Source organism: Dipodomys ordii, unplaced genomic scaffold, assembly GCF_000151885.1.
Source record: "Dipodomys ordii isolate 6190 unplaced genomic scaffold, Dord_2.0 Scaffold83, whole genome shotgun sequence".
In the NCBI taxonomy this organism is placed as follows: domain Eukaryota; kingdom Metazoa; phylum Chordata; class Mammalia; order Rodentia; family Heteromyidae; genus Dipodomys; species Dipodomys ordii.
The window spans coordinates 2,246,666-2,260,013 of record NW_012267299.1 but is presented as its reverse complement, the minus strand read 5'-3'; the positions used below and the strand labels follow the sequence as shown (position 1 = coordinate 2,260,013).

General features: G+C 37.0%; 1 protein-coding gene across 2 annotated transcripts in view; it reads right to left on the bottom strand.

Annotated features, from left to right (window-relative positions):
* Window positions 1–13,348, bottom strand: part of Polk (polymerase (DNA directed) kappa) — a 52,439-nt gene that overhangs the window by 27,176 nt on the left and 11,915 nt on the right. For both annotated transcript variants that reach the window (XM_013025303.1, XM_013025304.1), the window contains exons 2-3: window positions 6,210–6,378; window positions 4,762–4,881 (exon numbers count right to left, since the gene is read on the bottom strand). In XM_013025303.1, the coding sequence (XP_012880757.1) occupies window positions 4,762–4,881; window positions 6,210–6,344 (255 nt within the window). In that variant the 5' untranslated portion in view covers window positions 6,345–6,378. The remainder of the gene's footprint in view (window positions 1–4,761; window positions 4,882–6,209; window positions 6,379–13,348) is intronic.

Sequence of the window (13,348 nt, the reverse complement as noted above, 5' to 3'; positions counted from 1 at the left end):
CTGTCGTTTACTTGCTAAAACTCTACATTTCTACTACATTTAGGAGGTTATTTCTGAACTATTTTTCATATTAACTTAATGTTTCCTTTGACTACTGAGTTAATCTGAGTAGTTAATGACTGATTTTCTGTGTAGTTACTATTTAGCATAACATAAGATATTTATGTATTTCATATAAGAACTCAAGATATTTTAGTGGTTACAACAATGATCATGCCTTTAGGAAGTCAGATGAAAATATAAAATACTGACAGGTTCAGAGTAGATACCCCGGGAGTTCATGTCTGCAGAGGTTATTTATCACAGCTTGACTAGCAACAGTTCACACTATTGTCATGCATAATAAAAATCTAGCACATGGAAATTTTATGACTTTAAAAAGAAACACTTTTTCCACTAAAACTTCTCTGGGTCTCTCAGATGTTTTTGACTCCTAAGGACTTCCTCAAATCTCCTCCGGTTTATACAACTTCTTTTAGAGGAAAGGCAACAAATGAGACAATTGAATAATCAACATAAAACACATTTCCTGCCATTCCTCTTGCAAAAGATGCCAGAGAACCTCCCATGAAATAGTCAACTAAAACTGGAACAAAATCTGAAGTTGTGTTACACAATGGAAGGCACTTTCTATCTCTTCAGATTATCAAAGTGTATTGTACCATTAAAATGGACCTTGAAGAATTTTATTAAATATTATAGATCAGTAAAACTTGTCAAAAAACCCCCAGAAAACCAAATGCTTATTGAATACAGTCATTTTTAAAGTAATGTTGTTTTGGACAGAATGAATTTTTTTTTGGTCGGTCATGGGACTTGAACTCTGGGCCTGGGAGCTCTTCAGCTCAAGGTGAGCACTTTACCGCTTGAGCCACAGCGGTTTTCTAGTGGTTTATTGGAGATAAGAGTTTCATGGACTTTCCTGCCGGAGCCAGCTTTGAACCGCAATCCTCAGATCTCAGCCTCCTGAGTAGCTAGGATTACAGGCAAGAGCCACGGGCACGCAGTGGACTATTTCTTTTGGATGAACTTAAGACATCATTTTTATCAATCTTAAAAATTTCATTCTAGCCAGGCGCCAGTGGCTCATGCCTGTAATCCTAGCTACTCAGGAGGCTGAGATCTGAGGATCACGGTTCAAAACCAGCCTGGGCAGGAAAGGCTGTGAGACTCTTATATAACTCCAATAAACCACCAGAAAACCAGAAGTGGCGCTGTAGCTCTAGTGGTAGAGCACTAGCCTTGAGCTGAAGAGCTGATGGACACTGCTCAGGCCCAGAGTTCAAGCCCCATGACCGACCAAAAAAAAAAAATCCAAGAAAAAAACCAGGTTTTTTGTTGTTGTTGTTTTTGCCAGTCCTGGGGCATGAATCCTGGGCACTATCCCTGAGCTTCAAGGCTAGCCCTGTACCACTTGAGCCACAGTGCCACTTCCAGGTTTTTCTATTTATATGGTACTTAGGAATCGAACCCAAGGCTTCATGCATGCTAGGAAGCCCTCTACCACTAAGCCACATTCCCAGCTCAAGAAAAAACAGTTTTAAGGAAGAATTTTAAGAGAATATTAAACTACATATTTATTTATTTTTTGTGGTATGCTTATGAGAAAAATTACTTGAGCCACATCTTTAGTACCTATATATTTACATTTCAGTAAAATAATATGGTGCTGATATACGTAAAAACTAACTCACCTGACTACATGAGGGTAGCCAGAAACAAACCAAAGTACACAAGAATTTAGTACTTGAAAGGACATTACTTCAATTCAGTGGAAAAAACACTCATAATACAATAATTGGAGTTGGGCAAGTTAATTATCATTAGGAAAAATATAATATCAATTAGAGAAAAATATCCTTTACATCTTACATGAAAACAAATTCTAAAATATTGCTCTTTAAAAGAAAGATACTGTTAAGAAAGTAAAACATAAGTTATAGACAGGGAGAAAATACTTGAAAAAACAACTGATATAGGACTAATAACCAAAACATAGAATTCTAAAAATCAACAATAAAACAAAACAACCAAACATTTAAAAAGGGGTCCCAAATTTCCTTAATACTGTCACTTCACCAAAGAAGATATACAGATGAAAGATGGCAAGAACATGAAAAGATGCTTAAAATCCTACATCACTGGGGAAATGCCAATTAAAATGGGATCATATTATACTGTGTATCTATTAGAATATCCAAAACCTAGAATACTGACAGTAAATGCTGGTTGCACAGAATGTGTAGCAATTCCCACTTGCTGATGGTGGGAATTACTACACATGGTTCAGTCAGGCTGGAAGACAGTTTGGAAGTTTCATGTAAAACTTAGCATTTTCTTACCATAATATTCAGCAATTACAGCTCCTTTGCATTTATTCAAATGAGCTGAAAATTTATTTCCACAAACAGAACTGCACATGGATGTTTATAAATAGTTTATTCATAATTAACCAGACTCAGAAGTAATCAAGATGCCCCTCCTTATGGGAATGGATACATAAAATTGTGGTACATCCAGATGTTGGGGAGCTATTGAGACATAAACAGACATGGAGCCACTCTAAATGAATATTGCTATATTAAAGAAGTAGATCGGAAAGAGGCTACATACTGTCAGATTCCAGCTAGATGGCATCTGGCAAAGGGAACACTCTGGGCATAGTAAAAGGGTTAACATGGAGGGAGGGCAGTTAGCTGAGCACAAAGGACTTTCAGGGCAGTAAAAATACTCTGAATAGTATGATGGTGAATATATAACTTTGCCCAAATTTATAAAATATACAACAACATGAAGCTATCAATTTTGAGTGATAATGATATGTCAAAGTAGGTTCATTAATTCTTGTGGGAAGTGATGCTAGTGAGGGAAGTTAGCCTGTAAGGGGGCAAAGGTATAGAAAAAAATCTCATTTTAAAACAGCTCTAAAAATAAAGGTCTTTAAAAATACCATTGGATTTCAAACTTAAAATATATATAGGGATAATGCTGCAAAGTTAAACGATAACATATTGGAAGCAGACTTACAACAAATGGCAAGAAAAGGATTCCTTAATGCATAATAAGATCTTTCAAATCAAGAGAAATGGATATAAACTCTCCTAGAAATGTGGGCATAGGAAATGGCTTTGGACTGACAGTTGAACTTCCAAATGCATTCTCCTTCCTTTCACAGTAACAGCTTTTAGCTGGGCACATGGCCACCTGGCCAGAGAAGGTATTTTATAGCTTCTCATCTAACTCTGTGTGGCCCTGTAGCTTAAAGTACTGCCAAAAAATGCAAGTTTTAGTACTGTATATTTTCTTTTCACTTGTTTAAAAGCAAATTACTTGCTTTTAACTTTTCTCCCACTCTGCTTTTACTAGAATATGAAATGAGGATAATGTACATTTGTCAAATCCAGGTAAGAATAACACCTGGGGAGGCTACAAGAATAAGATTTAAAGAATTTGCATCTTGAAATTACTATGATAAACAGGGTCAACTCATCAGCTTGAACTATTTACCTATGAGAAAGAAAAAAGACTTTTTAATGTATGTTATTGGGACTTACTGTACTGCTTTAACCATGACTCCAGGCCCTTTTACTTCTTGTGTTTTTTAAAATAGAGGCTCATGGTTTTTTTTTTTTTTTTTGCCTAGGCTGAGCTCAAAAAATAATCCTCTTATTTTTGCTTTCTAGGAAGCTGGGACAACTGGTATGTACCACTTCATCCAGCCTATTTTTGAGAAAAGGCTTCACTGATGTGTTTATCTGGTCTGTGTCAAATTATGATCCTTCTATTTCTACTTTGCAAGTAGTTGGAATTACAGTCATGTGTCACTAAGCCTAATCCCCCAAATAAGTTCTTATTTAAAATATATTGCTTGTGCCAGTTACTTCACCTATAACCTAACAAGAAGAATAAAAAAGGTCATCCTTACAATTAAAAAAATAATGGCTAATATGTAAAAAGATATTCTTTCTGTCATAATAAAAGGGAAATTAAAATAACCATAAGATAATATTTGGACATTATGTAAACAAAAATGAAACTTAAATTGATATAATCTCATTTCTGATTTTATAACTTTATTTTACTAAACTATAGTTGTATTTTAAGTTACTTCTTACTTTATAGATATGTTTCTTCCCTTCCTTCCTTCCAAAATCAGCATTACAGAAAATCTGCCATTTTTATCATTTTTATCCTGTGGCCATGTGACCTTTTCTCACTACAAGTATGAAACACAGGGCTGGGTGCTGGTGGTTCATGCCTATAATCCTAGATACTTAGGAGGCTGATATCTGAAGATCACAGTTTGAAGTATGTCCAAGCAGGAAAGTCCATGAGAGTCTTATCTCCAATTAACCACCAGAAAATCAGAGTGGTGCTGTAGCACAAAGTGGCAGAACTTTAGTCTTAAGGAAAAGAGCTCAGGGATGGTGCCCAAGCCCTGTGTTCAGGCCCAATGACCACCAAAAAAAAAGCACGTAGGTTTTGAGTTGAGTTGTAGCTTTGTTAAATACCTATGAAGCAGGGCAAGTTATTTAAGACTATATTTACTCTTTGTATAATGATGGTGGCAAGGCCTGGTGTAGACTGGAAGTAAATGAGGAGAGTACTGACTGCTTAGGAAAGTGTGTACATCTGCTGAATGGGTCTGCCTTCACTGTAATAAACACATTTCATCTTGTCTGCAGTTATGACCTGATGATGGTGCATGATAGCTGTCAATTACCATTCCACCAACTTCTACTCTAAGGACTGAATTAATACCTGTAATTGGGCTTTCCTTAGCTGCTGATTGGTAATTTGAGCTTTTTGTTGCATCATGTTATCAATTCGCTGGTTGACTTGCTTTTCCTTCTTGAGCTCATTCCCATAAAATCTGGAGCCCTGTGGAGGAAACAAAGCAGAGGATAAATGTCAGAAAGAAAATATCACTGTAATGTGACCTGCTGGCTGAGAATACTCATTCTGGAATCAGATTGATTGAACTCAAAACAATTACTTACTAGTTGGGTAACTTCAAAATACTTTACCTACTATTTATCTATTTCTTTATCTGTAACAGTAAATATTAATAGTTATTGAAGTCATACAATTGTTGTGAGACACAACTAATCACAGGCTCTGTGAGTTGAAAGTTGCATTCAGAAAAAAAGTGTCATAGGCCTAAGTCAGCTGGGTCATCAGTTATCTCCTTCACCATTCAGAAATTTAATGTTAAGTCATTAATAAAATGCAGCAGATACTGAATACTTACCATTCTTGCACTGAACAATGCTTAGTAATTTATCAGATTGATAGACATCAAGATATATTTACTTTTGGCTATGCTGCTATGAATTTGTTTGTGAGGATTTTCATTCTGTCATTCTCCTGGGTATCTTAACCTTGGAATGGAATTCCTGTGTCATATAGTAACCACAGATAATTTTGAGAGAGAAGCCACAGTGTTTTCCAAGTAACTGAGCTATTATACAATCCTACTAGCAAGGTATGAAGGTTTTAACTTCTGCATATCCTTGTCAACACTGTGATTGTGTTATTATAGACATTTGTGACAATAATACTGTGAACAGCATCTCAGTGTTTTAATATTTACATGTTTTTTGGTCTGAGAGCAGGACTTGAACTCACTACTGATGCTTTTGTTACCAACTGAGCCAGACCTCCAACCCCAAAATTTATATTTTCTTAATGACTAATGATGCTGAATAGACTTCCATGTACCTATAAGTCATAGCATATCTTCTTTACTGAAATGTCCATTCATATCTTTTTGATAGAATTGTTTGCTAATGTTTATGTTACCTCAGCTTGGTAAGTCCAAAAATTTAGCGATACCTTCTACTGATACAGTTTGGGCATGATAATACATTTATAAACTAGTAAAAGAATAAACTGAAACAACCAGTAAGGAGAGTAATTTGACAATTCATAAAAATTATACATGCACCAGACTAGGTAGACAAATCCGCCAAGATTCTCATCTATAATTAAACCCCAAACAGCTGGAAGTGCAGCTGTGGCTCAGGTGGTAGAGTGCCAGCCTAGAAAAAGCTAAGGGAGTGTGCCCTACCCTGAATTCAAGCACCAGTACATCATATATACAAATATTTTAATGGAAGAGATATTCAATCAAAACTTAATCTGGTTCTTTTAAACAGAAATCTTAGTAGTAACAAAAGTATAGACATAAAAAGAAACAAGGAACAAACCTTTGTTGCTTCCATTATAATTTTGTTAATTTTCTCTTTATCCAATCCTTCCATTCCTGCTTTGTTGTCATTAAGTCCCATCCTAAGAAGCAAGTCATCTTTGTAACTGTCACTTTTCTCCTTTGTGCTGTCCATGGTGCAAACTTAAAAGTAGTTTCTTCTTTATAATCTGAAGAAGCATATATAATGAGGTCTTTTTTAGAAAGCAACCATAGAGGGGAAAACTCAAAGGTTTAGACAACTGGGAATCCAGTCAAACAATTTTTAAAATGATTAAGAACTCTTTGCTCCAGGAAAATTGCTAATCAAATTTCTATAATTAATATCACAGGATGACTGTATTCTTGGAGAGAGGAAGGGAATAAATACTTTCTGCATGCTTTGTAGCAGTCATTATGCTTAGGGTTCTGCACAAAGGCCCTGTACAGCCTTACAAGTAGATATTATCACTCTGTATAAAAAGGCAAGAAACTTCAGTCGGGACATGTCTACTTAAGAACTGCAACAGGTGTTCAACACAACCAAGAGCCCAAATCTCATGTTTTGATCCAGATTAACTTTACATAGTAAATACAAAGTAACTCTTTCAATTACCATCTATTGTATACAGAGCTCCATTCTTAAGACAGTAAAAAATACAAGCACAAACCTACCTACTTCCAGGAACTTACTACACTGTACAATGTTATGTCACTCCTAAGGCTAAGAAAGGTGACAGAGGCACATACCTATAGCCTAGCTACCAGGGAGGCCAAGGAAGTAAGAGCATTTAATTAAGCCCAACAGTTTGAGTCCAAGAGCAATCTGAGCAAAGAGGAAAAAAAAAGAAATAAAAGAAAACAGAAAAGAAAGAAATAAAATATTTTCATGTAATAATTCTTTAAGATCTCTATGTAGTTCTTTGTAGTTTACTTTCATATTCATTAGCTTACTTTAAAAACATTTTTACAAGAGGATTCAGGATATAGCTCAGTTATAGATTATTTGACTAGTATACACAAGGCACAAAGTTTAATCCCCAATATGGCAAAAAAATAAAAAGAAAAGAAATTTCAGCAAGGTTAAATGAACAGCTCATCATAACTCTGCTAGTATAAAGAAGAATTGGGAATTCAAGTCTCCTTTTCCCAACTTTAACGTAGCTTTCCTGACATCACTGTTGTCTCATTTGAGTTTCAGTAATGATAGAAATAAGTGGCTGGGTGAACAACAACCAAGGTTCTAAGGGAAGATTCTATCTATCTATCTATCTATCTATCTATCTATCTATCTATCTATCTATCTATCTATCTATCGATTGTAGTACTGGGGTTTTGAACTCTGTTTTCTCTGCCACTTGAGCCACATCTCTAGTTTTTCTGCTTTTAAGTTATTTTTTTTTTTCTAGATAGGGTTTTCTGCTTTTTTTTTGCCCCAGCTGGCCACAGACTGTGAATTTCCCACGTATATCTCTGATTTAGCTGGGATTACAGACATTCAACACCATGCCCTGCTTGTTTGTTAAGATTGTCTCTCTAACTTTTTGCTCTGGCTGTAGTTAGGATTGTACAGGTGTAGGCTGTCCCTCCCAGTTATGACAGTAACTTATTTACATCAACTAGAGGAGACTCCATCTTGAGGAAATTTTTGTAACAATGCTACTTCTATTTGAGGTACCAAAAAAGAATAAAGGTAATTTTGACCTTTAAGTATTGCGATTATGGTGGCAGTTTCACTGGGGGGGGGTGGAGGTGGGGGGAGAAAGAGCAAAGTATATGCCTGTTATCTCAGCACTCAAGAGGCAGAGAAGAATTATGAGTTCAAAATCAGCCTGGGCTACATAGCAAAACCCTATAAAAATAAAATAAAGCGCAAGTGGTGCTGTAGCTCAAGTGGTAGAGCACTAGCCTTGGGCTAAAGAGCTGAGGGACAGCGCCCAGGCCCAGAGTTCAGGCCCATGACTGGACCCAAAACAAAAACAAAAATCTTACAGACTTTCCTGTCTGGACTGGCTTTGAATGTGATCCTCTGATCTCAGCCTCCTGAGTAGCTAGGATTATGGCTGTGAGCCACCAGCACCAGAAAGAAACAGTGATTTTTGCTCAAAACAAATATGTGAGGTAACAACTGAGTTATAAAGACAAGGGGTTCAACGTGGCTCATGGGTTTGGAGGTTCCAATCTAGGATTAGTTGGCTTTGTTGTTTTGTGGTAGCGATGAGGTAGTACATCATGGCAGGAGTATATGATAGAACCAAACCTCTTACCTCATCTCAAGCCAGGGAGGAGAGAGGATAGGGGAGACGTGGGAAGGGAAAGAGAAAGGAGAGGAGGGAGGGAGAGAGGAGAGCTGAGGGAGGGGGAGAGGGGAGAAAGGGGGGAGAGAGAAAGAGAGAGGGAAAGAGAGAGGAAGAGAGAGGGAAAGAGGGAGAGAGAGAGGAAGAGAGGGAGAGAGAAACAGAGAGGGAGAGAGAGGGAAAGAGGAAGAAGAGAGAGAAAGAGAGAGAAGGAGGAGGGGGGAGAGAGAGAAAGAGAGAGAGAGAGAGAGATCTGACCCCAAACTTAAGGTATTCCTGTATAAGCTTCCCAAATGCTGAGATTACAGGTATATACCACCATGTTCAGACTTGAAATGGTGAAATGTATCAAAGGAAAAAAATATTGAATGGATTGTTTGTACACCTTATTTGACATATGGATGCTTTATATTCATTAGCTATCCAAACCTTGAGAAGAATTGGTTTGCGTCAATTTTGGACTGGAAAAACTGAGCTACTGGGAAAATTGTGAGATAGATGGTTTTCTGTTACTTTCCTGCCTGTTGATACCTGCTTATGTTGCAACTCAAGTAGTTTCATCATTTAATATCATGTATGTGTCAATGACTTTCAGGATTGCAGTGCCAGTTCAAATGTCTACATGGTATCTCAAATTCAACATTGCGAAATGATCTCTCTGCCTCCATCCCAACAGCTACTCCACTTGCTGCTGTTCTCCTAGTTGGGGGCAACTCTAATGTCTTTTGATTGTGAACATAAATAGCCTTGGGGATCATTCTTGACCCTCTCATTCTCACATGCCCACATCCAAAACTGGCAGGAAATCCTATGAACTATTTCAAAACACATCCTGTGTTTAACCACTTCCCACCACCTTCTCTGCTTTCGTGATAGCTTGCACCACTGTTATCTTTAGCTGGACAAATGCAACAAGCTCTCAAGTCTCTGCTTCTGCCCTTTCCTTGTAACTTAAACAATGATGCTTTTCTGCTGAAAACTGTATAATGCTACCCTATCTCAACCCAGAATAAAATCCAAAGCCCTTAAAAAAATGACTTTCCAAGGACATAAGAATTGGATGCCTGTCCCTTTTCTACCCTAGTATTTTTCTAAAACTCTCCCCCTCTCTTACTACTCTCTAGGCACACTGCCTTGTTGCTGCTCCTGTCCTTTGCTAGGCACATCTAGGCTTGAAGCCTTTTTGCGCTGCTCATCTTCCTCTGGAAGGTTCTTACATCAGCTAATCTTCTTCCCTAAATCCTCATATCTTAGTCAAGTCTTTACTTACATTTTTCATACTCAATGAGTATGTTTTAAATTGGAGCTTAGCCACTTTCTGATTATTTCTGTATCAAAGAAAAATGTATCAGACCAAGGCCAAGGTTTAGTCCTAGGGTCAGTAGTATTGGGAGGTGGTAAAATCTTTAAGTGAGGCCCATTGGGGACATTCCCTACTAGGGATTATGGGGATCCAAGCCTCTTTCCTTTTCTCTCTCTCTCGGATGCATTTCTTGCAATGAGGTAAGAGGTTTGCTTCAACCACATATTTTTACAAACCAACAGAGCCAATTAATCATAGATTGGGGCCTCCAAAAGCAACTCTTTCTTTTTATACCTTAATTATCTCAGGTACTTGTTAGAATAATAAGTTGTCTAGTACAGTAATAAGCAACATACTAGGTTTTGGTGCATTTGAATCACTATGAGATCCTTTGGACACTATCATTCATGTCATTGTGGTGACTCCTTTTGTGTTTTATGGGAATTTCTATAATTGTTTCAAATTTTGTAAAATCTCTTATTAGTCCTGGTTACCCTTTCTCTTCCCATCAGTCATTTAATGACTTTTTTTTTTTTGGTTGTTGTTGTTGGTTGTGGGGCCTGAACTCTGGGTCCTTCGGCCCTCAGCCCTTTAGCTCAAAGCTAGTGCTCTACCACTTGAGCCATAGCACCATTTCTGGCTTTTTCTGCTTATGTGGTGCTGAGGAATCGAATTCAGGGCCTCATGCATGCAAGGCAAGCACTCTACCACTGAGCCACCTTCCCAGACCACTTAATGACTTCTTAAAATCTAGAAATCATAAAGGAAAAGGGAGCTTTGACCTTCTTTTACTTCTCACTATGTGAATGATTTTCCATTTTTGTTTAATGCCAGTCCTGGGGCTTGAACTCAGGGCCTAGGCATTGTCCCTGAACTTCTCTGCTCAAGGCTAGTGCTCTACCACTTGAACAACAGCACCACTTCCGGCTTTTTCTGTGTATGTGGTACTGAGGACTTGAACCCAGGGCTTCATGCCTGCTAGGCAAGCAAGCATTCTACCACTAAGCCACATTCTCAGTCTCTTTTCCCTATTTTTTGTGAAAAGGTTGACTTCAAATAGCTTTAAAAGGGTAGTAAATAATGTAATGCTGGTGTCTGGCACATGACCAGCTCTCAGTCAACAATATTATTATTAGTATCATTATTATTAAAGTTAAGACAAATTTGTAGCTCTCATTAGTGGGAAGAAGCTTACTAGTATTACCTTCCCCATTCCTGATAAGTAGATGATAAAAAGCAACAGGTTAAACATCTAATAAAAAGCCAAAGTTCACAGATACTATGGGTGAATTTTATTTCTTTTGCTCTCAGTATTTCACAGTATTTGTACCATCATTACCAGGCAGTATCACATATCGAGCTTCAAATCTATAAGTTGATGCAAATGTGACTTTATGAACAAACGTTTTTATTTTGAAAAGGAAAATGGTCTGATAGCTTGATCTTACAGAACATAGCCTGGTTCACTTCAACAGAGAAGTAGAAAAGCAATGCATATCCAAAAGTAAAGGACTCTGGGTTCCTGTGATTTAGTATAGTGCTTCAAAAGTGCTTTTTCTCTGAAAATATTCAAATTCTTCACAGTCTGATTCAATAACTATTCAAGTTACCCCTTAAAAATATAAGGCAACCTTTATTTTTAATGGCAGTAAGGAATTTTTCTTTTCAGAATTCTAAAGACATGTTAGTATGGTACAGTTCCTCCTAGAAAAGGCACACAAGATGATACAATATCACAAGCATTTAGCACATCAACCAGGAAATGATCTACTAGAAAATATGCAAAATCTACTAAAGGTAATGGGTAGGAGGGTGAAAGTGGAGGTTACAGGAGGAGAGTGAGAGAAAGAAGTATGAGTAAAGAAAATTGACCTTTGGGGCTGGGAATGTGGCTTACTGGTAGAATGCTTGCCTAGCATGCAGGAAGCCCTGGGTTCAATTCCTCAGTACCTCATAAACAGAAAAAACCCAGAAGCACAGCACGTGGCTCAAGGGCACTAGCCTTGAGCTGAAGAAATGAGGGACAGCTCCTAAGCCCAGAGTTCAGGCCACACAACAGTCAAAATAAAAAAAAGAGGCTTGGGGCAAGTGGTAGAGCACTTGCCTAGCACACGAGAGGCCTTTGGTACCTCTCAAAACACTCAACAAAACAAAACAAAACAAAAAAAACAAAAAACAAAAACCTCTCTCCCCACCCAAAAAAAATTATAGATTGTAACTGGACTTTTTACTGTTTAATTTCAAATACATTGAATTAAGAACACTGACTCTAAATTTACAATAGTTTTCAAACTACTTGACTGACCTAAAAAGTTCCCACTTAATTTTCATTTTATAAACATTTTTAAACTTCAGGAAAATTGCAAATCCCTCTTAGCACTTCAACAATTATTTTCCCATGCTCTCCTCCAATTATTTTATGTACACATAAGTGAACACACACATTGAAATCACATGCCCACACAAGTTTTACATGATGAGAATGAAAGCACAGATGTCACTTTGTATTTTTAAGTTTCATTTAAAAAATTTTTACAAAATGAAATGTAAAATAAGGGCTAAAGATGTAGCTTAGTGGTAGAGTGCTTACTTAATATGAATGAGGCCCTTAGTTTGATTCCAAGCACTGCAGAAAACAAACTAAAACAAAAATCTCAAAATATTTTAGATAGCATTATTTGAAAGATATTTTTATTTACATGGATCATTGAAAGAAGTAACAATGAAATGCCATAGATCCTAAACCAACTGCATGAAATTTTAAAGAAAACTCAAGCTTTTCATTGAAGACAAAAACCTTTGAGAATTACAAATGTATTATCTTTTATTTATCATTTCTATTTTTCTCTTTTCTTTTCCCTCCCTCCGTCTTTCTCCTTCCTTCCTTCCTTCCTTCTGACACAGGGCTTACTATGAAGCCCAGGATAGCAACTGAACTTGTTATCCTTCTACCCCAACCTCCTGAATTCTGGGATTCAGTCATGCCTTACCATACCAAGGCTCATATAGTCTCTAAGACAGCCTTTTTTCCCTGTCCATTTAGGTGGTTCTGATGAAGAATAATGAAATAGAAAGCATTCAGTCAACTCACAACCACTATCTAATCCTACAGAAATAAAATTCATTCCTCTCAAATAGTACATTGAAATGATTTCTCCTTTCCTGCCATTTGCAATAGTGGCAAGGATTTTTCATAGTACCACTGAAAGTACCACTGAGCTACATCCCTAGCTCTTTTTATCTTTTTTTCTTAATTATCTTTAAGTAGTGGTACAAAGAAGTTGTCATCCAACAAAGCAGTTTATGAATATAAGGCATCTTGATCAATGTCTTTTATCTTTTTAATACAAGAGCTGGTGATACTCATTTCAGCCTCCTGAGCAGCTATGATTCACATGCACTACCAGGCCTGGTAAAACCATCCTTAGTACAGAATGCTTCTGAAACTCATGAACTAAAGTGCAAATTTTAAGATAATTTTTCCAAAGCCTAGCTCATACATTTATTCTGATTAGTTGAATATTCTGCAAAGTCTGCAAGATTCTTTAATAATGAAATATT